The sequence below is a fragment of the Canis lupus genome, chromosome X (genome assembly GCF_048164855.1).
Source record: "Canis lupus baileyi chromosome X, mCanLup2.hap1, whole genome shotgun sequence".
In the NCBI taxonomy this organism is placed as follows: domain Eukaryota; kingdom Metazoa; phylum Chordata; class Mammalia; order Carnivora; family Canidae; genus Canis; species Canis lupus.
In genome coordinates, this window is record NC_132876.1 from 114,167,452 (window position 1) to 114,193,634 (window position 26,183).

The following is a 26,183-nucleotide window of genomic DNA, read 5'->3' on the forward strand; positions in this document are numbered from 1 at the left end:
CAAATAGCTTTCAAGAACTTGACCTTGCATATCATGTCTAATTAATACATCATCTGAAAGAACAATGCTAAAGACTATGAAGGGAATTATGCTCACATGATTCTGCAACACTTTAATTTTGTGCAAACATTTTCTTTCATTGCCCAGATAACTTATCTTTATTCATATAGGTGCCAGGAAACCTGCCCTCATGATCTTCCCGCCCCCCCTCCCCCAGCCTCCTCCTCTGTCAACATGATATAAAGACAATTTCACTGTGTATTTACAAGCACAACAGTTAGGCAAGAAAGTCCAGGGTCTGAAGGGCAGATCTATTTCTTGTGGACATCTTCATGCCGAATGATCTTGTATGTGATCCAGTAAAAGATGTTGAAAATGAGGAAGGCCAATGGGAAGGCAGCTCGAGATATCGTGTCAATCCTTTTTGCCCGGTCCACAAACTTCTTCTTGATGGCATCTGCATCTTTTGGGGGTTGTGGGAGCGGGTTGGCAGGTGTGGCCTTGACAGCTGTTCCATCTTTCACTTGGAGGCAGTGACCCATCCCATAACCACTGAAATTAAAACGACTTTCACGAGTAACATCTTCTTCCTGGGAGAATAAAGACAGAGAAAGCACAGATTGGTTGTCAGTCAAATCAGATGGAAGATGCTTAAAATTCTTCAGAAGTAAAAGGATAAATCACAGTTAACTGGTAGTGTGGGAGGCTTTTGGAATGTGGAGTTCTCTTTCAAGTTCAACTCAATTATTCATGGAACAGATTCAGTTCATTAACTTTCAGGCTGAGAAATTAAGAGTAAGAATAACAACTCTGTGGTCATTTTAATTAACAAACAGAAATACATTATATTCAGCACGGACTTTCCCAAAATCTAGTTTATTATCCATAACTTTGAATGGACTGTTTTCTAAACCCCAATATTATACTTTATGTCCATATAGAAGACCGTTTGTTCATTCACTCACACATCATTCATTCATTCAAAATATCATTTACTGAATCCCTGCTGTGTACCTGGCCCTGAGCTAGGAACTTCTAATTTTGTGGCCCATTCACAGCCTAGTTCCTTCCATTAACATTGACTTCAATGTTAATGTTAAACCTAAGATTAACTCCCTAAATGTATACCTGTTTTCCTTCCAGTCCTCTAGTTCATCTCAGCTGTATATTAAAAATTAAACATTCACTATATGGTGTTGAATATTTCTACCACAGCTAATTTTCTTATGGCAATTTTTTTAGGCAATCTAGTTTTTTAATCAAGTGTTTTTTTTTAAAAAAAGACTATTTATTTGAGAGAATGTGTGAATGAGAGAGAGAGAGAGAAAGAGAGAAGGAGCAGAGAGACAGAGAAGCACACAGGTCAGCGGGAGCCCCATGCAGAACTCAATCCCAGGACCCCAGGATCATGACCTGAGCCAAAGACAGATACTTAACTGACTGAGCCACCCAGGCATCCTAATCAAGTGTTTTTTTTTTATTTCCAGTATTGTGAGCATACAGTGTTATATTAGTGTTAGGTGTGCAATACAGTGATCCAACAATTCTCTACATTACTCATTGCTCATCATAAGTGTACTCTTCATCACCTTCACCCATCCCCCTCAGCCACCTCCCCTCTGGTAACCATCAGTTTGTTCTCTATGGTAAAGTCTGTTTCTTGGTATGTCTCTCTTTTTTCCCTTCACTCATGTGTTTTGTCTCTTAAATTCCACATGAGTCAAATTATGTGTTATTTGTCTTTCTCTGATTTACTCACTTAGCATTATACTTTCTAGCTCCATCCATGTTGTTGCAATTGGCAAGAGTTCATTCTTTTTTATGGCCAAGTAATGTTCCATTGTGTGTGTGTGTGTGTGTGTGTGTGTGTGTGTATGTATGTATCACGTCTTCTTTATCCATTCATCTATCAATGGACACTTTAGTTGCTTCCATAACTTGGCTATTGTTAACAATGCTGCTATAAACATCAGCATGCATGTATTCCTTTGAATTAGTGTTTTTGTATTCTTTGGGTACATGCCTAGTAGTGTGATTGCTGGATCATATGGTAATTCTATTTTTATCTTTTTGAGGAACCCCCATGCTGTTTTCTACAGTGACTGCACCACTTTGCATTCCAACCAACAGTGCACAAGGGTTCCTTTTTCTCCACACACTCACCAACACTTGTTTTCTAGTGTTTTTAACATTGATTCTTTTGTTATTTATCTCTACCATATTTAAACATGTGTCATCTTAACAGTTGTCAATGATATCTTATGTTGATTGTTTCTTTATGAATTAGTGAAAAGACTGAAAAACTGTCACCTCAGGGTAAAGTGCCAATAGCCTTAGTAGAGTTGGATGTATAGAATCTCAGCGTGTGATTAAGTCAAAAGGGTGGAGTTGAAAAGGTAAGATTGAAATGACCTGCTGAATAAAAATTTAGTCCTAGGGGCATCTGAGTGGCTCAGTTGGTTAAATGACCAACTCTTGGTTTTGACTCAGGTCATAATCTCATGGGTCATGAGATGGAGCCCCATATCAAGCCTGGCTCAGCGTGGAGTTGGCTTGAGATTCTCTGATTCTGCCCTTTCCCCCCACTCACTTGTGCTCTCACTTTGTTTCTCTCTCTTTCTCTCTCTCTCTCTCTTTCTCTCTCTCAAATAAATAATAAAAATTAAAATTTAGTTCTAAATAGTCATTGATTAAATCTTCTTTTGAGATGAGTTCACTGCCTTCCACAATACTGTTCAACCCCTGTGAGTCATGAAAGACACTGCAGTCTTTATTTTGCCAAATAATAACAACGTTTATATTTCCCAAAACACAAGAAAACATGGTATGAATTTTATTTCATCAATGTTTATTGCACATCAGTTGTGCTTTCAACCACATGTAAAAGATAAAGTGAATGAAATACTTTTAACATAATATGAATGAGAGCCCAACTGTAATCCAAATGGTATAACAAGGACAAATTTATGTCAGGAAAATCAGGTAAAAGCTCTTATAATAAAGTAACTGTAAAACTACTCCTTATAAAATCATCTCCCCAGTACTTTTATTTATATGGGATTGCTCTTTTTTTTAAGATTTTGCTTATTTATTTGACAGAGAGAGAGAGAGAGCACACACAAGCATTGTGAGTGGCAGGCAGAGGGAAACGGAGAAGTAGGATCCCTGCAGAGCAAAGAGCCTGATGCGGGGCTCAATCCCAAGACCCTGGGGATCATGACCTGAGCTGAAGGCAGACGCTTAACTGACCGAGCCACCCAGGCACCCTGTATGGGATCGTTCTACACAAGTTGGTTCAGGACACTCTGTCTCATTCCTTAAAAAAAATGTAGTAAAGAATTTTTCATGCAACAATGAATTATTGAGTGTTGAGTCTATGGCAGGCATTTTGCTAGGTACTCAGTAACAGTTGATGAAGTTGGACAAGAGCCCTACTTGCATGGAGCTTTCAGAACCTAGTGTAAGTGTTCAACTTAAAAACATTATCATATAAGGAAGCTGGCTAAGAAAACCCAGCCTGGCATTAGAATACTTTCATGTGTCCAGCTATATAAACTCAATAAGGGAGACTTTAATTGGACTCAGATTCTAATATTGAATCTGTTTTCTTTGCCTTGAAATATGAATGATATATTTCATAGATGTAAAAGTTTTAAATAAGTGAAGTATTTAAAAATATAGAATAAAGAGATGTATTAATCATTATAGTGTTATCAGATGACTTATTCAGTACTTAGCAAGAAAGGAAGCACACAGGGGATTTGTGAGTCACATGGACTGTCTTGGACTTTCTATTACTAACTGGTAATTAGATCTCAACTACTGAGTGAGAGAAGTAAGAAACAGTGCCAGTTGATTTAGTAAACAGAGATACAGACTAGGAATTTGGATATTTGGGTTCTAGGTCAGGCTCCAAGGGCTGGAAGCTATGTTGATTTTAAGCAAGCTATTTATTCTTTAATGACCTCAGGAGGGCACCTGGGTGGCTCAGTCAGTTAAGCATCTGACTCTTGAGCTCAGCTCAGGTCTCCTCTTAGGGTTGTAAGTTCAAGCTCCATGTTGGGCTCTACACTGGGCATGGAGCGTACCTAAAAAGAAATAAATGAATTAATTAAATAAAGGCCTCATGGACCTCATACCAAAAATGTCAAGGCTGGATTAGATCTGTGGGTCTCAGCTTTGACTGTTGGGGAACCTTTACAAATATATGCATGCCTGCATCCTCTCCTAATCCCTTCCAGACCAAATGGATTAGAATCTCTAGGGAGATTTAAAATCCAGTGACTAATGCAGAAGGTTAGAAACCAATGGCCTAGACAAGCTCTAAGGTCCAGCTCTAAAATGCTGAACCTGTTCTATATTATTAAGTCTAAAATTACTTTTTGAATGGAAACTATTCCTCAAAGTCCATTTCTCCTTATCTGCCTAAATTTACTCTGCTGTTTTTCCTTTCCATATCCGTAGAATCTTGTAAATTGCTGTCCTCACCTCTATAAACATTTAGAAACTCATGATTAAGCATATAGTTCACTGCCTGAATGATATAAGATTCTTTTTAAATTCCTGGATCCCTGAAGAAATAGAAAAGGTAGTTAGCTAGTAACCTGCTTTAACACGTAGAACAAAAGGAAACCTAAATAGCCACATCCATTTTTTTTTCAGACTGACTCATTCATTTAATTTCTATAGTCTTTCCTCACATACTGTGAATGGATAGCCAAAGAGATGAACTCATTCAATTAAGTACCAGAGCTAGAGTAGAACGATGCCAGGTTAGGTTATCATTACATTGTGCATTGCCTGACAAACTGTGGGTGCTTAATAAACGTTTGCTGAGTAATGAAGAAAAGGGAACTTTAAGAGGGTTTTTTTTCTATTCTTGAAAATACTTTCCTCATTCATTCAACAGCACTTCAAATTATGCTTCTGAGCATAGTTACAGCTAATTAAATCCATTCTTTAAAATTCTCCACCACAAAAATAAATTTGTCGTAGGTAGAAATTATCCATTAAATTTTTCACATGCAGGAGATACGAATGCTAGTTTAAGGGAGGGTCTTCTTATTTACCCTTATGACTCATTCAATGCATTTTAAATATAGAACCTTAAATTATCCACATCAAAGGGTATGGTTTTGATTCAGAAAACATAATTGCAACCAATTTTGAATTTTTGTGTTATAATGAATGACTAATTGCCTTTATAGCAGGTTCAGAATAAAATGTTATGGTAATATGGCAAGATTCCTATATGAGGGTAAAATGGAGATGAGTTTGAGTCATGGATAAGCTGAAGCTAAAATAAAGGACAATCTGTAGGCACAGCCTAGTTGAACATATTAAGAGGGAAAATCAGATCTTCCCAGTAAGGAAGGAATTTTAGGCATATATTCTCCACTTCTAATTCACTGGGAAACCAGTTAGTTATGTATTGCTGCTGACCCACCCCATCTTCAGTAACTTTGAACAGTGAGTACTTCTAGTTCCCTCTGTTTTATTATTCACTGATTAAATTTACACGGAAAATGAATCATCCAAACATTCAATACACTCAATTTCTATATCCCACTTTGAGAAAATCTCCTTAAATCCTGTCTTGCCATATGAAGCACTGTCATGGCACTATGCAATTCATTTGCGTTTGTTGTTTTCTTTAACTCATGCCTCAGTTTTACTTATTGTAAAATTTACTCATCCCTGTGTTTGGAATAACTCTTGTCTGGATGTGATATCGAACCTAAAGCTCATCAGAATTACATTATAGTGAATTGTTTGTCATAAGCAAATGATTTTGGTATAATTAAAGAACATGATGCTTATAAAATGAAAGATTTTCAGGGAGCCCATAGTTCTAATTTTTCTTTTATGCCCTAGAAAGGAGGAAAGAAAAGGATTCCTAAAAATCTGGTGTCGGGAAAAATACTTTCCATCACATTTGTCAACCAGATTCTTTCATTGGGTTGAGTCTCTCTTATGTTGGAACAGGAAATTCCTCAGTTGTAACTCTTGGGTATAGGGAACCTCAATTAGTGCAAGGATGTAATGGAGTCTCTGGCCATCCTTAGGAAACAATGTAAGTCCATGATGGGGACGGGGAGCAGTTGGTTAAGTGATTGACTCCTGATTTCAGCTCAGGTCATGTTCTCAGGGTCATGAGATTGAGCCCCGTGCCTGGGTCCACACTGGGCACAGAGCCTGCTTAAGAGTCTCTCTCTCTCTCTCTGTCCCCTGCTCCTCCCACCCCTTAAAAAAAGGGGAAAAATATTGTGAGTTCAATGTGAGTTTTCACTAAAAAAAAAAAGTTCCCTGATCAAATGAAGGCTATATAATGTTTAAATGTAAGGCCTTCTGATTTCTATCACCTGGTCTTGGGGGAAGGGATGGCTTGAGAAATTCTCAATTCTTGTGGCCTCAGTTTCTTCCTTCATGTCACAGAGACTTGGGGATCGATATGAACAATACACAGGTATCATTTACTGATTATAAATATGTACTAAGCGTTTAAAACTACAGTCAGTCCTATCACCAAACTGACCATGGAAATCACATGCTTTCATGGAAAATTTTGACTGAGAGAAGCTATGTGGCTTTCCAAAGTTATACCACTGATAAATGTTGAAGATGAGATTCAAATTCAGGTCTGTTGGATCCCCAAACTGTCTGATTCCAAAGACTCTGAGTCTGTGAATTTTATGAATTTTTCCCTATCAAACCCCAAATAGCTTCACTAAAGATTGTGGCTGAAGAATCTGACTGAACTTTGTTGAACAACGAATTTAAAGTAAAAGTAAAGTAAACTAAATATAAACCCTTTGTTGTTTAATGACGTACGGGAAAATGAATTAAAACTGTCAGTGTCATTCTGGGAAGATAGTAAATAAAAGTTTTTCCAAAAGAAAAGTTTATCACTGGAGCATCTCTTTCTCAGTGGAGTATATCATTCATCTTAATTTTTGCACAAGGAACTTCTGGTATTCATTTCTTGAGCACTTGCTATTCGTGTATTCATATTTCTACCAAACTAAGGACCTGTTACGTGCCAGGTATGAGGTAGGGATGCAGCAGTACACAAGAAGACAAAGTTTCTGCTTTTTGGAGTTAACATTCTATTGGGGAAAACAGACAGTAACAAGTAAAGAAACTATGCACGCACACACCCAATCACCTACTTCTACATATACCCATATATATGCATATGTGTTTACATACACACACATTACTTCCACACACTCACACACGTGCACACACAAATAATGATGACTGCTTTGAAGGAAAACAATCGAGAGACTTTAGAGAGATGAATGGCAGAGAAATGGGTGTTTTAGATTGAACAGTCAGAAAATGCCTAGGGAGATGTCAGGCACTGTGCCATTTGCGAGGGATCCGGTGGTAAGCAAAACATCAAATTCTCGCCTTCAGGGAATTCACAATCCTGAGATGAAGACAAATGTAAATTAAAATAATCACAGGAATACATAATTGCTCTGGAGGAAAGTTCTAGGGTGCCATGTGAACTTATTAATGGGGTTCCTGGTCTCATCTGGCAGATAGGAGAAGTTTTTCCCTGAGGAAGTGATATTTTGTTAAAGACTTGAAAAATCAAAAGAATTAAAGTGGTGAAGGCAGAGTTACGAGATGTCTGAGATGGAGGGTCTGCTGTGGGATGGATCCCAGAATGCAGGTGCAAAGTGGGGTAAGACAAAGTTTCACAAGTGACCAGGCCAGGGGCTGGATCATATAGGGCTTTGCAAACCATGCTGCCTATTTGGAGCTTTTATTTTCAGAACCATAGGAAGCAAAAGATGAGTAAGACTTTGGCTTTTTTTGGTGGGGGGTGGGGAGAATAGAGACTAATACAAGACAAACCCTTGAGACATTTACAAAGGTTTATTGGTGGTCAGAATCGCCTAAAGTCTCCAGAATTGGTGAAGGTATTCGTGCTAATATAGCTGAGATGTACAAGGCAATGTGCAAATCATCTATGATTGCCCTCATCTGGAAAAGACTCTAGCTACTTGTTGGTTTTTAGAATAAATTCTCAACTTTCCTCCTTATTATTTTAAAAATTTTGCTTTCCAATTATATTAAGGAATGGATAGTCAGGAACTTTGGATTTTGATAGCTGATTTCCATTATTGTCTTCATTCACTGGAGGGTGAGCTCCTAAGAGTGTGCTAAAGTCATCTCTGTAGCTCTATTCCCTGACAGTGCTAGTCCTGTAACAGTTATTCAATAACTGTGCTTGCCATGATCCTCTTGATTCTGAGTAAAGTCTCTGAAAGGATATGCTCCCTGGGGGAGAGAAGGAGTTAGTGATCTCCTTTAGCTGATCTCCCTCTCTTTGCCAATTGCAATCCTTTCTGCAGCCTCTGGATCAATATTCCTCAAAGAACTTCCATCCCTATCCCTCTCACTACACATGATAGCCTTGATATGTAGAGGAGCAGAGGAAAACACTGGAACTGAATCTCAAAGACTTTGGTTGAATTCACATCTTTACTATCTCCTAAATTTGTGGGTTTAGGAGAGGCCCTCAGATTTTCTTCTCTCCCATTTCCTCATTTTTAAAATAAGGAAATTAGTCTTTTAGCCATGTTCTGAGTTTGAATAGAGGACTATAATGCTGGCTAGTATGTTGCCTTAAGACTAATCTCTAGTTGGTTGATATGTTCAAGAGTTTTCTTCCCAACCAGACACTAGAGAACATGTAAATAAGAGTCTTAATGTCTTCTCCCTGCCTCTTGCCCTGATAGCTTCTGCTAGGGTTGGCTTCATGGGCATGCATATTTTGCAGTCAAGCTGGGTCCAGAAGGTCCCTAAACTTGGTTTCATACCTTGCTATAGGCATCTTAAAATTCATATTTTTGAAAAAGGACCCCACATTTTCATTTTGCACCAGGCCCCACAAATTTTGAAGCCAGCCCTGTTTTCTGCTATACTGGGGCTAAGGGAATGCCAATGGCCCACTGTTTCTATTCTCAGACTTAATAGTTTTCAACAATTTCATCTCCTTAATGACTACTCCCAGGCTCCTTTGTGTGACATTCAAGGTCCCCTATGTTCTACCTTATACCTATCCTCTCATGAGGTTCCATGATCTGTGATTTTAGTTGCTGGTTCCCTTTGCATAGAATACCCCTCACCTTTCTTCACATGGTGAGCTCCTGCATATCCTTCAAGACTCTACTCTGCCATTATCCCATTCAGGATCCCTGAGCCTGGGCCATGGGTTTCTCCTCAGTAGCACTGGCTACATACCTCCATAACAACCTGCTGCATCATATTAGCTGTTTTCATGTCAGCCTCCTTGATGACATTCAAGTATAGGGACCCAGTTCCTCATATCTTGATAGCCCCAGTACCCAGAACAATACTTGGCTGAACCTTCGTATGTTGAATATATATAAAGGAAATACTTCTTAAATCGTAGAAAAAAGTCTATTGTAATATTAAGAAATGCTTTTCTGGCTTATTTATCATGTGGCATATTTCTGCATATTAAATTGACATAAAATTAGGGCAAATTTAAACTTAACAATGCCACTCAAGCACTGAGGTGTTTATGGTCTATTTTGAAACACTGTCCAAATTTTTGGTCCACTGTTAAGCTAGTGAGCAGCCCAGATAGTGTGAAAATACATAAATTTAGATCAAACTCATTAACAGTCTTAGCAAACAATGTACACTCATTTGCAAAGAAAATAAATGGCATAGACAAATATGCCAGACTACAAAGAAACATTTTTCCATTTATGCATCTATTTGCAAGTCAAAATAATCATGCTAGGTAAATGAAAAGACAGTACATATTAGATATATGCAAATATTTCACCAAATAAATTAGACCTTATCAGTTATTACCATAGCAAAGACTACGGAGTATTTGCATAACATTAAGGGTATCTGAGCTCATATGCCGTCCATTTGGGTTTGGTGAACAGAATAAAATTCCTGTAAATCTATGGTCATCACCAAACATTGGTTTTATGTCATCAAATTCTAATTAATGGAACATTTTCTTCACAAATCTCTTAAAACAAATGAATGTGTGCCCTGTGGTGCTGTACATCACTTAGCTATCATTACACAAAACTTCCTTCATTGTCTGGGTCACATGTTATTTTTGTGTCTCCATGTGAAAATAAAAGCCCACAGGGCCTCTTATGCAGGACAAAGCTCACCTCTACTAATGGGGAGAAATCTGTGGGCAAGGAAGTACAGACAGGATTCAGTTGTGGTATGAGCTGGATTCTAGAGCTGAGCCTGCCACAGCCTATGAATGCTTTTCAGGAGTTCGGACACATGGAAGGTGTTGGGCTAAGACTCCTAGTTATCTACTAAAACCAATCTTTCTCTCTTCTTCCAGTGGTGGTTTTCCTTTAGCACAGAGTTTTTTTTTTTTTTTAACTGTAGCACTACCAACATTTAGAACCAGGTAATTATTTGTTATAGGGAACTGCATTGTGTGTTTTAGGATATTTAGCAGCATCCCTGGCTGCTACCCACCAGATGGAAGTAGCACCCTTCCTTCCAAGTTGTGGTAATGAAAAAGTGTCTCCAGACATTGCCAGACATTACAAAATCAGCCTCACTTAAGAGGCCCTGTTTTGGCTGGTCACACATGTGCACATGGGGAGACTGCATTTTCTGGCCTCCCTTGCACCTGTGTGTGGCTGTGTAATAACACATTGAGTACCAGCAAGTCCAGTCAGCCCCATCTCCAAACCAGAATGTAGTCACTTTGGACTACCCTCAATGGTGCATGCTGGTCTGAGCCACCCAATGGTGGCTCATCAGAATCATTTCCACTAGAATTACTCTAATAGTCTTCTACCTGGTGCCCTGACTTCTACACCCTCCCTCCCAACAATAAGGTTTATTCTCAATACCCCAACTCAAGGGATCCTGTTACAATGTGAGTCAAGTCAGATCTTTATCAATTGAAAACTCTCCAGTGGCTCTCACCGCACTCAGTAAAAGGCAAGCCCTGGCAATGTTCCCTTTACCTCTCAGACCTTAACTCCTACTGCTCTCCTTCCAGCCCAGGTGTCAACACACCTTTTCTGTGAAGAGCCAGATAGTAAATATTTTAGACATAGTAGGCCATGTAGTCTCTGAAGTATACGTCCTTTCAATGTATACTTTGAATCTAATTTTCTAAAGTGAAATATAGACTTCACTCTGGACCACACCTCACCTACAGAACCATGTTTTTAATGGGCTGTCAGTTAGTATTTAAAAGGAATTGTTTGACTTTTGGCTCAATATCTATAAAGCAGAAATGTTTCAGTTCGTGTCAGCTGTAGTCCTAAAGAGTAGTTTAGAAGTTGATAATATGCTTGTGATGCTTTGATTCCTCAAGAGCAAAGCGATGCCTTGTGTCTGGAATTTCTTTCCTAGTAATCTCTGTCAATTCTGGTCTAGTGAGAATGCTCAGAAGACACCCGAAATTCTAGGAAGCATGAAGGGGAACATCTTCCATCTGGAGTCTGAGCTGTTCGATTATTAATATAGTTTGCCATCTGCTCAGGGTACAAACAAAGTGAACATTGAGGCTGTCTACAGAGCGCAGACTGAAGGGGACGGGTGATCAGAGGACGAGCTGTCTGCCAAATGAAAAACAAGAACAAGGGTAGCAACAGAATCCCATTTACTTGTTTTCTAACTTGGAGGATCATGACTGCCAAATTCTCTGGACCATTATCTGTTCCTGTGTGTGTGTGTGTGTGTGTGTGTGTGCACGCACATACACAATTGGTGTCAAAAAGTGGCTTAGGATATCTGTTGTTAGAATTAGCTGTTGTTTACATGGCACTGCCATTCCTGTAGAAGAGTCTGCCCTAAGGCTAGGAGAAACTACACTTCCCACAGTCCCCTTCTTGACTCTGAAAGGAAGGTTTGTCAGTGAAAGGAATTTGAGAGATTTCAAAGGTGGAAGGGAGGCAGAGGCTGTTATTTTTGGGAGTCTGTGGATGTCAGATGAGGCTACTTTGTTAGACATTAGTGGAATTCCAGATCTTTCTGTGGGCTCCCACTTTCCAGGCTGGATATGGTAGCTTCTCAGATTTCCCTATGAACACCGCTTTTCCACCCAGAGCTTCAGATTAAAGTCATCTCTTCTGACTATAGCCTTCTAGACCTTCATTCCTGTAGTTACTCTCATATTCATATAAACCATGATTTCTATATTAAACCCCTTATTCTGGTAGTATGCTTAGTGTCTCTGTTTTCCTAACTAAACCCAGACAGATATAGATAATACAGGTACTCCAGGTTTATAAGTACAAAACACCATTTTAATGCAAGTTACTATAGTTTTATTCAATTAAGACTTATTAAGCATCATAATGTCCCAAACATTGAAAAGAAATAAGGATGAAAAAGACAGAGTCCTGCCCTTGAAGTCAGTGTGGGGCTGGGAGAGAGGGCTTAGAACATGTGGACCAGTGGTTCTCAACCTAGGGAGATTTTGCCCACCAGGAGATATCAGCAATGTCAGGAGACATTTTGGGTTGTTCTAATGGGGAAGATGGTGCTAGTGGGTAGGGGCCAGGTTACTGCTAAACATCCACAGGACACTCCACCACAGCAAGGCATGAATTATCTAGCTTGAAATCTTAGTAGTGCTGAGGTTGGGAAACACTGACACAGACCAGGGATTCCAATATAATGTGATATGTGCTATGGTAAAGGAATGGATTGACCAATAGGATACTAGGGAAGGGCTAATGTTAGGCTGGGGTAACTAGAGAAGAGTTAGATGACATTGCATTCTTTCTGTAGTAGCAGCCTGAAATGCACTACCTCTGGAAGATACACACAACTTACAGATACAGTACAGACAAGTGTGCCATTTTAGGAGGCAACCTCATTTCCTTAACTGAGCCTACTTTTTTTAGGGCAACTACACAGCAACTCAAAGGCACTGGTCTGTGCCTTTTGGCTAGGAGTTAGTATTTTTTAATATTCCTGTATTTTAATCAGGGAGGATTTGTTACAAAGGACAGTAACCTGCTTCACAGTTGCTTACATAAATGGGGAATTTCTCCAAGAAATGACTATAATAAATATTGTAAGAAAATCTTATGAGTCTTCAAGGATCTAGAAGTGCCCTGTAAAGGAAAGAAGCCTGGGTTCTGAATCCAGAACTCCTGGTTTCAAACCTTGGCCCTGCTCCTAACCAATGTGGGGAGCTGGGTAAGTCACTCAGTCCTCTGTGTGACTCAGTCTCCTCTGCAGTAAAAGAGATATAATGACAACCTCCTTTAGGGTTTTTGAAAGGTTTCAGTGAGATAATGCATATTAAGGGCTTATAACCCTGGTACGTAATATATATTCAATAATTGTTAATAATGATGAGGATATTGATGATGGTGTGAGCAGGGCTCCCCAGCCCAGGAACTTCAGTGAGCAAGTCAGGAAATGAGATTATTCTCCAACTCTCATGGCCATTATTCTCTCCCATTTCTGCTTTTCTCTTTTCAGCTTCCTTTACTTATACATATTCCAACTGGGCCTACCCAGCTTCAACCCTATGGGGACCTTTTCAATTCAAGTCCTTGCTATCATCTATCATCTAATTAGAGTACTCTTCACTCAAATTATTGAAAGAGAGAATTTCATGGATATCCCAACCTATGGACTGTTGTGTTTGGGTCAATGGATAGGAAAAGGGGTAAGAGAGACAAACAGGATAGCCTGAGGGCAGGGTATGGCACAGGAGTGGTGAATGTCCCTGAAGCCACACCACTTGAGGAACCACAGAAGGAACAAGAGAGGCTGGCCTTGGAAACAGATAAACCTGGCTCATATGATAGGTGTTTTCAAAAGAGTGAAGAGCAATTGTATCAATGGCTCCCAGGTTGCTAATCTGAAACAATTGGTAGACATTACAGGAAGATGGAAGTCAACTCACCATGAGGAAGAACTTTTAATACCTCTGACTGGACATGGAGCACAACACCTTGGAAGGTAGTGAATTCCTTGTTGCTAGAGATGTTCAAGCATTTAAAAATTTGTTGGAGATGTTAGGTATTGATGTAACATGTCAGTTAAGCAACTGGATGACTATTTCTGTACCTACTAATTGTGATTGTCTCTGATCATGTATGAAAATTGCTAAGGTAAGAAGTCTAGGAGGGCAAAACACATCGAAGGTGCTGATCCAGGTGCAGAAAAGATGTATTCAATAAGCTGTGCCCTGCTATGACAAACTTGACCTCCTGGAAGTTTCTAGTTATTCTGATCCCATTTTGAGAAACCCTGCTCTAGTATAATCAGCCCAACAGGAACAGTTTGGTTTAGGTGTCTTTTCTCTTTCAGTTATCTCTGACTTGCAAAATATTTCATTTCACTATTTCTAAGGGTTTCATTTAAGCAGCAAGTCCCTTGCTACTGTTATAATTTTGAAGAATAGAATATATAAAATATAGAATGTAGAATAAAACCCCCCAAATAGTAACATATAACCTCACGTTATATAAAGAATTAGGCCCTGAATGGATATTATTTTTGGAGGTCAACACATCATATTCGTGGAGTCCTATCTTTATTCAGTTTTGAAGTTCAGAGGCCACAAGCAATAATATCAACCTTTGAAGTAGCCATCTCTTCTCTTCCCTCCCACTGCTCAATGTCTGCTGAAAGGAGCTCAGAGGGAGAGGAGGCAATGCTGTGGGCTGTCGGGATCTGGTGAGCTGGCTGCTGCTGGAGGGAGCTCAGTAAAACTCAAGAACTGAGAACTCAATAGGACTGGATCTCTGGTTTTGTCCTGGATCCCTCCCTCTCAACTTTGAAGAGACAGGTTAATGTCATGATGGGATCACTCAGGTGTGACCTGGAGAAGCATTAGGAGGCTTTGACAGAGGGGCAGTGAGGCATAACCTGAGGAGACATCTGTGGGCCATCACTTCATCTTCCACAGCTGCAGAGCAAACACATTTTCTGCAGGTGAACAACTATAAACCTGCTTTCTCTAGCCAATCATTATTTCCTTCTGAATCTGAATGATCCCAGTAAGCTAGGTCTTCTAAAATGAATATGGACTGTAGGTTCTGTTTTAAAATTAGCACTACTGAAGCATATGGGCACCGTGAACCATCAGGAGGCACTTTTGTAGTGCTTCTCCCAAGGATATTCAAAGCAGCAAAGTGCACCAGAAACACAATCTATGCTCCATTATTCTGGATTATTATTTAGTTTTGCAGATCATCTGTGCCCTACCTCTCTTCTACCTTCCCTGCAACCATTGGTTCACTAGCACTTTGACTAGCTTTTTGCAAGCAACTCTTGCAAAGAAGAAAAAAATAGAAGAAAGAAAATGGAAAAATAATAGATAAAATGAGGGGTCCCCCCCCCCCCGGAGTATCTGTAGCACATTTCCAAGATCTCCCCTTCTCTGCGTCATTACTATGGTTACCAGATTTAAGATTTCAGACAGAAACTTGTCTGTAGGCCCAAAGGGAAGATTGATTGCAGTAAACACAGAAGACAGAGATCGGGCACAATTTGAAAATAATACCGCTCTCTGTTGATCTGTTTACCAGTTGAGTTTCTGGTTAATAAAATATATGAAGGTACATCGCACGGGACTTGGCATCTAATGGGGAATCTGCCTCCTTTTCCTTTTCAAAGATGTCAGTGCAACAGTCACAATCAAAGGCAAAGAGTTAACCTGATGGGTTATAAGAAGATATATTTTCGTAGAAAATAGACTTAAGTTCTGGGCAGGTGCCTTTTCTCCTTTCTGTTTGTGCCTCCTCATACAGCCAATATCACTCCCCACTGAGGGTGACACAGCTCTCACATGGCAGGCACAGGTTACTTTCTGCATGATGAGCGCACAGAGCCACAGGTATCGCAGCCCTCAGGTAGGGTTCAGACACACACTGGTGAGACTACAGCAAACGGCTCAGGGAGTTTGGGGGAGGTGCAATAGTTACTGCAAGGGCCACCTCCTGTCCCTGCCATCTAGCAACCACATAAGGACCCCTGCTACTGATTGCTAAGTGTATTTGCGAAGGTTCAGACCAGAGAAGCTCTGGCGAACTCATTTGCTTGGCCTGATACAGGCGGAAAGCACTTTATGTCGTGACCCAAAGCTGGAAACATTTTTCATTGCCAGCCAGGATACACAAATATGCATACATTAATATGTCTAACAGAAACAAAAGTTTCACAAAGTGGCACTTTCCCAAAACAGGGTACACTCTGATATTTTCTTATTTTCCCACATAATTTGTATTTTTCAAAAGAGCTGGTATTGAGCCACTGAACTGTTACAAGTCAGTCATACCCCAGGGTTTGAAAAGTAACGTGTTTAATGGTCTTAATTGGTTTCTTCACTGTCAGTTTTCATTAAGTATTTACTGAGCATCGACCGTATGATAGGCATGTGCTAGTCATGGGCAAATCTAACAGAGAAACTTCAAAATAAATACATAGGAGAGTCCTGACAGAGTCAACTCTTCCGTTTAAATGCATTGCAGCTGTCATGTGTCATGCTGAAGAAGGTGCTGGGATTTCACAGGAAATCTGAGAGATGGCCTGCTATGTACCAGGCATGGTGCTCAGCCCAGAGACTTCCTGCTGAGTCCTAAACTCTATGTGCACACAGGTTTTGGGTGATTTTAGCAATAAGGGAGCAGTAAGTGCTTCAGGTCTGCAGGAGCCTTTTGGGGGAAGAAACCCTCTATTAGGAGAAATAGGATCCAGTGTTCAAGGTTCTGAATTCACTTTTCTGCTTATCCACTAGAGATTGCTTGCCTCTAGGCTAGAAATGCAGATCCTGTCGGCAGAGATTACCAGGCCCCTTATAATCAGGCCCCTTATAATCAAGCCCTAACAGACTGTTTGAGTTTCATTTTCCATCATTTCTCATTACATACCTTATACTCAGGAAACTCCCTGTTCCCTTAGTGGCCCAAACTTGTCCATACCTCTGGGCTTTTATATGTCCTATTCTTTCTGTCTAGCAGTTCTCTTTGACTTTTGTCTGACTGCTGGATTACAATTCAGTCTTCCATCTTTAGCTCAAATTATAGCTCCCTCCATAAGGCTCTTGCCTCCTGCTTTTTGCCACCTGTTTAGCAGGAGCCACACCTTTTTTTCTCTTCTCTCCTAAATGCTTGCATTTATTAGGTTGGATTTTAATAATACAGTTGTCTTTTGTGCACTAGACTGTGGGCGATTAAATTCACCAAAATAATACGTAGGATCATTTTGAGGAGTCAGAGGACATTTTACATGAACAGTAGAAGATAAGTTTACCTAAAGAGCTCAATTATACTACTGCAGGTAGCTGGCATGTCCTTTTCCAACAGATTTGTGTGTTGGGCTACAAGTGAGATGCCAGTGGGCTGGATTCTTAAGAAGACATAGCTATCTATGTCTACAGTGCCCCATATAAGAAATGGCATTTCTGTTGACTTAGTGCTGGCAAGTTTTCTGCTTTCAGACCACTGAGCTACAAGCTGAGTAGAGACCAGTAATTCATTCAACAAATATTTCTCAGGTACCTAGTATGTACCAGACAGCATGACAGGCTCCTCAGCTTGAAAGATGAATAATGAACAGCCTCTGCTTTTTAGAAGGTATCTGATAACATTTTCCTGAGGGTTTTTAAAAACAGGTGAAGGGTTGGGCAGCCCTGGTGGCTCAGCAGTTTAGCACCGCCTTCAGCCCAGGGTGTGATCCTGGGGTGTCTGGATCGAGTCCCACGTCGGGCTCCCTGCATGGGACCTGCTTCTCCCTCTGCCTGTGTCTCTGCCTCTCTCTCTCTCTCTCTCTCTCTCTCTCTGTGTGTCTCATGAATAAATAAATAAAATCTTTAAAAAAAAAGGTGTAGGAAAGAAAAAATATTTGATGAGTATTGGCTGCGTGCAAGGCACTGTTGTTACATGCATAATCTTGTTTACTTCTAATAGTATTTGCATGAGAAAGGGATTTATTAGACCCTTTTTACGGATGAAGAAACTAAGACCCAGAGTGATTTGACCATGGCTTCAAATCCCCCAACAAATAGAGAACCAGCCAGGATCTGAATTCAGCCACCTGGACTCCTGGCAGGAGCTCATTTCACTACAATGTTTCTCTCTTACCTCTTTCTTTGTATGATTTGCAGAGAGAAGGTATATATTTTTTAAGAGGACAGAAATTCACATGGCAGAATTATTCCAGAAAAGGGTGCTCTAATGAAACATGTTGACAGGGTACTTGGCTGGGATGAAGCAAGCTGGCTTTATGACAGAGATTTTTATGTTTTTTTTTTCCCTTTTATCGATCTGTCCTAAAAGACAGGAAGTGTGAAAGAACATTCAATGATTCAATGATGAATTAAGGCAACTAAGGTCTGGCAGCCAGGAATTGGCGGTACGGCATTTAACAAACCTCCTAAAATTCCCTAGGAAAATATCACTGCTGAAGCACTTTAATTTGAAGCATTTTGTGCTTCCTAGAATAAAGTTGATGGCTAATTAGAACAATTGTTTTACCACGATACATGCGAGCACAGTTCAGTGCTGTTAACTAAGGTGCCACTCTTCAGCCAGCCATGGATTCTACTGGATGGCATTCCATACTGTCTCCTCCTTGCACATGTGCATGCAGGATGGAGAGGCCACCTTCTCAGTTATGGGAAAGGTGTTGCCTGGGGTTCTCATTTGGTCCTAGTACCAGAATGATAATCTCAGGCCACTGAATAGCTAGTGCTACTCTTAAGAAAACAAACAACCCCCCCTCAAAAAAAAACGAGAAAAAAAAAACCAAAAAAAACTGCAACATAGGATTATTCTATATCATTAAAAGCTTTCATAAAATAGGTAAGATTTACTGAGAAACATAAGCAACCATAATGATGAACATTAACATCTAACAAGTGAAAAGTAATTTTATTTTGAGCTTTGGGCCATTTCCCCATGCCTCAATAGTGTGCCTTGTTTTCGACGGTACCTATTGCAATATGCGTACATCTTTTAAATTGACTCTTTGCAATATGTTTAGAGCAGCACTTCTCAAGTTTCAGTGTGCTTGTGAATTCCTTGGGGATCCTGCTCTACTGAATATTCTGATTCTGGGGTGAGGCCTGAGAGTCTGCATCTCTAACAAGCTCCAGGTGATGCCGCTGCTGCTGGTCAACAGGTGACACTAAAAAACGAGCTTCTAGAGCAGTTCTCAAAATTAGCTGCACATTGAAATCACCTGGGAAGTCTTTTTTAAAAAAATCAATGTCTTGATTTGTTTTCCACTCCCCAAAGATACTAACTTAATTGGTCTAGGGTGGCATCTGGGCATGGAGAGCTTTAAAGACTCCCAGGTGATGGTATTGTATAGCCAGGATTAAGAACTTTGCTTCAGTGGATTACCTTATTTCTAGAAAATAGGAGGGCTCATTTCTGGCGTGACTTCTGTTGCTCTTGAATAAATCCAGCAGCAGAGTGAAATGAAGTAGGAACGTTCAATAACTTAACCTTCGAATGTTTACATTCATGTCAACTTTTTGAAAAGCAATTAAATTATACGCTCAACAACATTCATACCCATCTTACCAGTGCAAAGAACTGTATTTTGGGTCCATTTTTTACTGTCTGGTGTAAATTTTAAAAGCTTACATAAAGAGCTAACTTACTAAAGAGGAAATTCCTAATTAAAATGTTTTTCTGGCTGGATAATCTTTTGGGTTATACTAGCCTGAGTACTCCTGACAGGAGTGATAGCGTTGTTCATAAGCAGGTTGCAATCATGAAGCTATTTTTTTTCCTCTCAAAACCGCAGTCCTCTGTGTGCACAGAATGTCTTTGGCCCTTAGATCAGGGTTTCTCAACCTTGGTACTGTTGGCATTTGAGCCAGGTCATTCTTTGCTGTGGGTGCTGTGTCCTGTACACTGTAGGAAGTTTAGTAGCATCCCCCAACCTCTACTCACCCAATGCCAATAGCATACACATTCTCCCACCTGCCCCCCACCAAGTTATGAGGACCAAGAATGCCTCCAGACGATGCCAAGTTTCCCCTGGGGCAAGGAAAAAATAACCCCTGCATTTGAGAACCATTGCCTTAGATCAAAGGAGGTTTCCACGCTAGTGACTCACTTTCATCTTGACCGTCTGGCTGTGGGAAGCTCTCTGGGTTCATCTGATGCAAATGAGAGGTAGATGGGCAAGATAGGACGAGGCCATTTTCTGGTGAGCATTGATTGCCACCTTATAGAGTAGAATTTTCATTACCTGTTTAGTTATTTAATTATATTTTATTCACAATAACAAGATGAGGTTAGAATAATTTATAGTTAACATTCCAAGACAAAATGAAGTTCGCAAATGCCAGTTACTCCTTGAGAATAGCCCCCCTCCTCGTCAGCCGGAAGTACTTTCCCTCCTATAAGTCTGTTAGGTTCTTGACATTCTCTACCCCATATTAGAAAAATTTTGCACTTAATTCTTCTTCTTATGGAACTCTGCAGCTGCATGGAAAGAGTTCAAGCAGTTTTCATATCCTCACTTCCCCTTATCTAAAACAGAACTCTTTACAAAGCAAGCATTCAAAAAAATATTTGAATAAATGAACTCTACGGTTTGTCCAGCAGCTTATAGTGAAAACAAAGAAAATAAGGGCTATTTCCATATGCCCACTTCTGCACAGAGCCAGGATCATTTATTTTCTAGAAGGCTCCACGTGCTTGTGATAATTCTTCAATCAGGTGGGAATAACTCCAGTATAAGTGTTTCATCCCCAAATGAGCTTGTTACAAAGAAGAATAATATTGATAGAAGACAAATTAAAACTGCGATTAGGGAAGCACCAGACTTCTCTCTCGTTCTGTTTGATCTTCTTATAAGAGTCCAGTTATGTGTACGTGTAACTACAGCTTGCATCACCATGGAGAATTTTATAGCAATTAAGAGCTAGACAGTAAAAGGAGAATGTTTAAGATATCTGCCATCATAGCCTTTCTAAGATAGTAGAGCTGAAGGCATAGGCTTGATTTCAGGGACGTAAATAAATAGAACTGTATTGTGAAACCTGTCAAGTTCTTCGGAATACCCAATAGCACAAAATATTTTATCAGTGCCAACTGCAAGTTGCAATAGATGGAATGCAATTGTTTTTCTGTAATTTGGAGAAATGACTATTCTGGCTTTAGGGACGCCACTCATTGCTCCTTCTAGATCCTTAGCCGTCTGTTTCCACACTCCAGGCACAAAACATATTCCAGGGTCTGTTTGATATTTGGTGAGGAGACAGAGGATGGGGTTAAATGGAACTGTAATTGTCATCAGGCTCCTAGCCAAAAGGCATAGGACCTCAGTTTGCTTTTGTTCTCTCCAAAACCACCCTGAGACAAGGATTTGTGTGCAAGTAGTTTATTTGGGATGTAGTAGTATTGGAAGTGCAGAGCGAGTGGGGAAATGGGACAGGGAAAGGAGGAAAATCAAGAAAGGGTGTGTGACTCATCAGCAGATTACTGTTGGCAAATGGACCTCAAACCTCTGAGACACTCAGACTTGAACTACCAAGGAGTGAGGGAGCTCAGTATTTGGCTACCAAGCCCCAGCTCTCATTGGCTGAGGGCCACTCCTGGGGCATTCACCTCCTGGCATTTCCAGTGGCTTCGAATATGGATGGAATATATTAGAGTGGCCTGCAAACACTCTCAGCTAGTCGCAGGAAACCATTGCTGTATGTGGCAGTCAGAATAATGGCTACAAAGATGTCTGTGTCCTAATCCCTGGAACTGTGAATATGTTACTTTACAGGGCAAAGGGAGTTTGCAAGGTATGATTAAGTTAAGGAATTGGAGAGAGGGCCCCGGATTATCCAGGAGAGCTTGAGTCACATGGCTCTTAAAAGCAGAAAACCTTGAGGCACCTAGGTGGGTCAGTTGGTTAAGTGTCTGCCTTTGGCTCAGGTTGTGATCTCAGGGTCCTGCTCAGCGGGGAATCTGCTTCTCCCTTTGTGCCACCTCCCCCCACCCTGCCCATACACATTCTCTCTCTCTCTCTTTCTCTCTTTCTCTTTCTCTCTCAAATAAATAAAATGTTAAAAAAAAAACGTGGAGAACTTTCTCAGCTCTGGTCAGAGGGTGATGGGACTATGGAAGAAAGGTCAGAGAGAGACAACATTGCTGGCCTTGAAGAAAGGGGGCTGTAAGTCAGGGAACATGGGTGGCCTTTATAAGTTGGAGAAAACAAGAAATCAGATTCTTCCCTAGAACTTTGTTACATAAGTGAGACAGGTGGCCACTATGTATTGGCCCCTTGGGTGGTTTATTTTTTCCACTGCGGGCTGAAACCTATTAGCTCAAAAGCCTGCTGGCATCTCTCTCAAATTTTACCTAGTGAATAATTTTTAAAATGGCCCGAACAAGCGGATCTCTAGCCATCTAAAGCCTGCCTGCTTTGCATACCTCATGAAACCGTGTTCAGCATCTGCTGACCAGGGAGCCTTGTGGTTCTAAGACCGCCAGCTGCCGTGCCTTTGGAAGCTGACACAGACACTTCTGCATGCTGCTGGATGACAGCACCTAGACTGGGAAGCCTCTTTTCCCCGGGGAGTCCCTTTGCCCTCTTCCCTTCTGGGTAGCAGCTCCTTGCTGAAAGCCTCCGAACCATCTCATGCAGCAAGTGACTCTCCCCTCGGGCGACCCTACCAAGCGCATCCCATACAGCTTGTTGTGTGCCGCTTCCAATCATGGGTGTGGCTTTTTCCTTGATCGGCCTCCAAATCACAAAAATCCCCACAAGCCTGCAGAAGCAGTGCATCCTTGCCAATACTTTTATTTTTTGCACAGTGAGGCCCATATTGGGCTTCTTACCTCCAGAATTATAGGTTCTAAGTTTGTCTTGGTTTAATCCACTAAGTTTGTGGTGATATGACAGCAACCATGAGAAGCATTTCTAACTGCAAATAATTCACAAAGACCTTTCTATATTTATGCTTGTTTAAGGAGAGCTTTGCAAAGGTTATAGTATGTATCCCAGCCAGATTTACAAAGGTAATTCCAGCAAAATTACAAAAAGATTAACTACTGTGTATTCATAAGGATCTATGCTCTAGGGAGGGGCTTTCAGGTAAGCATAGACTAATTATACAATTAAAAGTGGTTTTTAAGGTTTTTATTTATTTATTTGAGAGAGCGAGAGCCAGGGAGTGGGGGGAGCAGAGGGAGAGGGAGAAGCAGACTCCCCGCTGAGTGCGGAGCCTGACGCAGGGCTCAATCTCATGGCCCTGAGATCAAGACCTGAGCTGAAATTAAGTCTGACAACCGCCTGAACCACCCAGGTGCCCCAAAGAGTGTGTTTAAATAGAAATGCTGAAGTAGTATTTTCCTGATCTTGTGCCTCATTCCAACCTGACCCTTTTTATAGGGCGTGCTATTTCTACAGTCCAGTATGATCATAATATTTGTAAAACTCAGCTCAAGTTTTCCTCCCTCAAAGGCCCCATATCCCCCATGTTCTGGTGGGCCCATCTCTTCATGACAACCTTCCTGTAACTGTTCCCTCGGCATGAACATCCCTCTTAGTCCTTTTTCACCTGTCCAACTCCTACTCCTGTGTCAAGACCCAATGAGGGGTCACTTCCCAAGTGTTATCAAGTGGAGGACCTGCTATATCCTTGGTCCTTGCCAAATCTTGCACTTAAACCTCGCTTGTAGCACAATACATGGTTTCTGCATTGAAACCATTTGTCCTAGAGTCTATCTATCCTAGCCAACCAAACACAGACAACACAAAAAGGAGACTAGTTGATATAAGTTTTTCTTCTCATTTTAACTTTGAATTCCCTTTTAAAATTTTGTGTAGCAAGTCTCTTAAAAGGGTCTATATGCAAAACTGGAGCTTCAGCTAAGTTTGATGATTATAGATATATAAAGGATCATTGATGTTAAAGACCTGAGGTAACTGTTTTATTGCAAAAGAAAAAGTGGTGGTTAACTCCTGTTATTGTATTGGTCACATTTTCATTTATGTATAAAGTGTCCTCCTTTCATTGTTATTCTTCTCCTTTTTTTAAGATTTTATTTATTCATTCCTGAGAGACAGAGAGAGAGAAGCAGAGACATAGGCAGAGGGAGAAGCAGGTTTCCTGCAGTGAGCTTGATGTGGGACTCAATCCCAGGACCCCAGGATCACACCATGAGCCAAAGGCAGATGCTCAACCACTGAGCCACCCAGGCGCTCTATTCTCCTCTTTACACTATATAGCCATTGCTACCCCCTCCTGAACCATCACATAGGCCATACTTGTCTCTCCCCATTGCCTTGAGGAGGGAGTCCAATGTTCTTAGGCTGGTGTAGAGCCTTTCCTTGCCTGGCACCTGCTCAGCTCTCTGGGCTCCCATCTTGTTAGTTAACTCTGAGGGAGCCCAAGTGTTGGTTTGGTGCTTGTCTTAGTGGGAGTTTTCTAGAAGGCCCTGAGACAAGGATTTGAGTGCATATAGTTTATTTGGGAGGTGATCTCAGGAGGCACCAGTAGAGAGTGGGAAAGTGAAACAGGAAAAGAAACCACGTCAATTCAAGGTGTATTGGTAAGCAGGTTAGAGTATGGGTGACAGGCTCAATCCCACTCGGAATCACTGGGAGCCAGTACCTTAGAGCCACATACCTTAGAGTGACAAGGAAGCTGGGATATTTATCTCTAGTCCCCGACTATTATTGACAGAGAGCTATTCCAGGAGTGAGTCCTCAGTATTTCCAGCTTTCCCTGCAAGAGTTGAGCATGCTTCTGGGGCCCAAAACCCCATAGCAGAGCAGAGCTTATAGAGCTTAAGCTATCCTTGTATATAGAAACAAGGAGTGGCATGGGAGTAATGGGTGGAGCACTGACAGTGTTTAGCCCAGGGCCCCTCCGGTCTGTTTCCATGGCTCTCCTCTGGCCTCTATCCCAGTGCATGTCCTATGCACATAGAAAGTATTTCTGCTTACTAGTCTGCCTCTCCCTGGACTGTGAGCATCCCCAGAGCGGAATCCATTGGACTTTGTGCATGGCTCATAGTAGGTGTGTGCTACGTTTACGCCGAGTGCATGAATGAATGAGTAAAATGAGATGGACTGAGGAGATGACACTCAGGATAAGGGAATGAGAGAATTAGGAAGAAAATGAGGGATAGAAAAATAGGATCTAGTAGGAAGGAGGAAAAGAAAATAGGGATGACAGTAAGCAGGCTGGGATGAAAGAAAGGATTGGAGATACCAAAAAGACAGAGATTTCATCTGCCAGGCTGCTTCTGCACATCATCTCGCATCCTGCAAAAGAGCATTGCATCCCGCAAGTCCTAAAATAAGGCTGTCAAAATAGCTAGCAAAATGGAACACGCTTGGAAGAAAAACACCTTACGAACATCTCAGGCCTCCGTGTCCCTGACAAGTACCAGCTCTCTACCTTGGTGGTCTAGGGGAATTACGGAGTACCATGACATTTATTTACTCTTGCTGGCTTTCACAATTAAGTCCAAACTCCTAATCCTCACAGGTCTGTTAAAGCCTCATCTAAACTCCTCAACCTTTAAGACAAAAAACAAACACACCTTCTACCTCTCTGGGGAAGCAGTTACAACTCTTCAACATCCTGCTTGCTAAGGAAGCAGTTGTTACCTTAATTAATGATCCACAAAATCCTCTTTAAACACCGTGCGCAAACATGTGACCAAACATAGGGGGAAATGCTAAAGGACAAAGGAGAACACATGCCATTTCGCTGTATTCTTTAAAAAAAAAAAAAAAAAAAGCTAAGATTATGGACTTCCCTTCCTAAGGAGAAAGGAGAGCTGTAGGGATTTCCAGTCTAAAAATGTCTTTGTATTTTATTTTCTCTTTGTTAATCTTTTAATGGCTTGTTTTTCAACATGGAATCATGGGGGTTAATGTCCTTGACATGATTATGGGTATGTTAGTAGCAAAGGTATGAAGTACCCATAGCATTTTCATGACTGAAGGCCATATTAGGGGTTCTTTGGACCCTCGGTACTCAGTGTGGCCCTCCAGACTAGCAGCATCAGCATCACCTGCACCCGGCCCACACTTGTTGGAAACATCCCAGGCTCTGAGTCAAGCTCAGGGCTGGGTTCCAGGCATCTGTTTTACTTAGGCCTCCAGGTGATTCTCAGGTGTACCAAAGTTAGAGAAATAGTGATCTAGAGCAGATCAAGAGGGAGCCCATCCTCCAGTGGTAGTCTGCAGGTGGGCAA

The 26,183-nt window shown here is 40.9% G+C and overlaps 1 protein-coding gene across 4 annotated transcripts in view; it reads right to left on the reverse strand.

Annotated features, from left to right (window-relative positions):
* Positions 1-214: 214 nt before the first annotated feature.
* GLRA2 (glycine receptor alpha 2) overlaps positions 215-26,183 on the reverse strand; it is a 173,575-nt gene continuing 147,606 nt past the window's right edge. For all 4 annotated transcript variants that reach the window (XM_072816449.1, XM_072816448.1, XM_072816450.1 and 1 more), the window contains one exon: positions 215-590. In XM_072816449.1, coding sequence (XP_072672550.1) covers positions 312-590 — 279 coding nt within the window. In that variant the 3' untranslated portion in view covers positions 215-311. The remainder of the gene's footprint in view (positions 591-26,183) is intronic.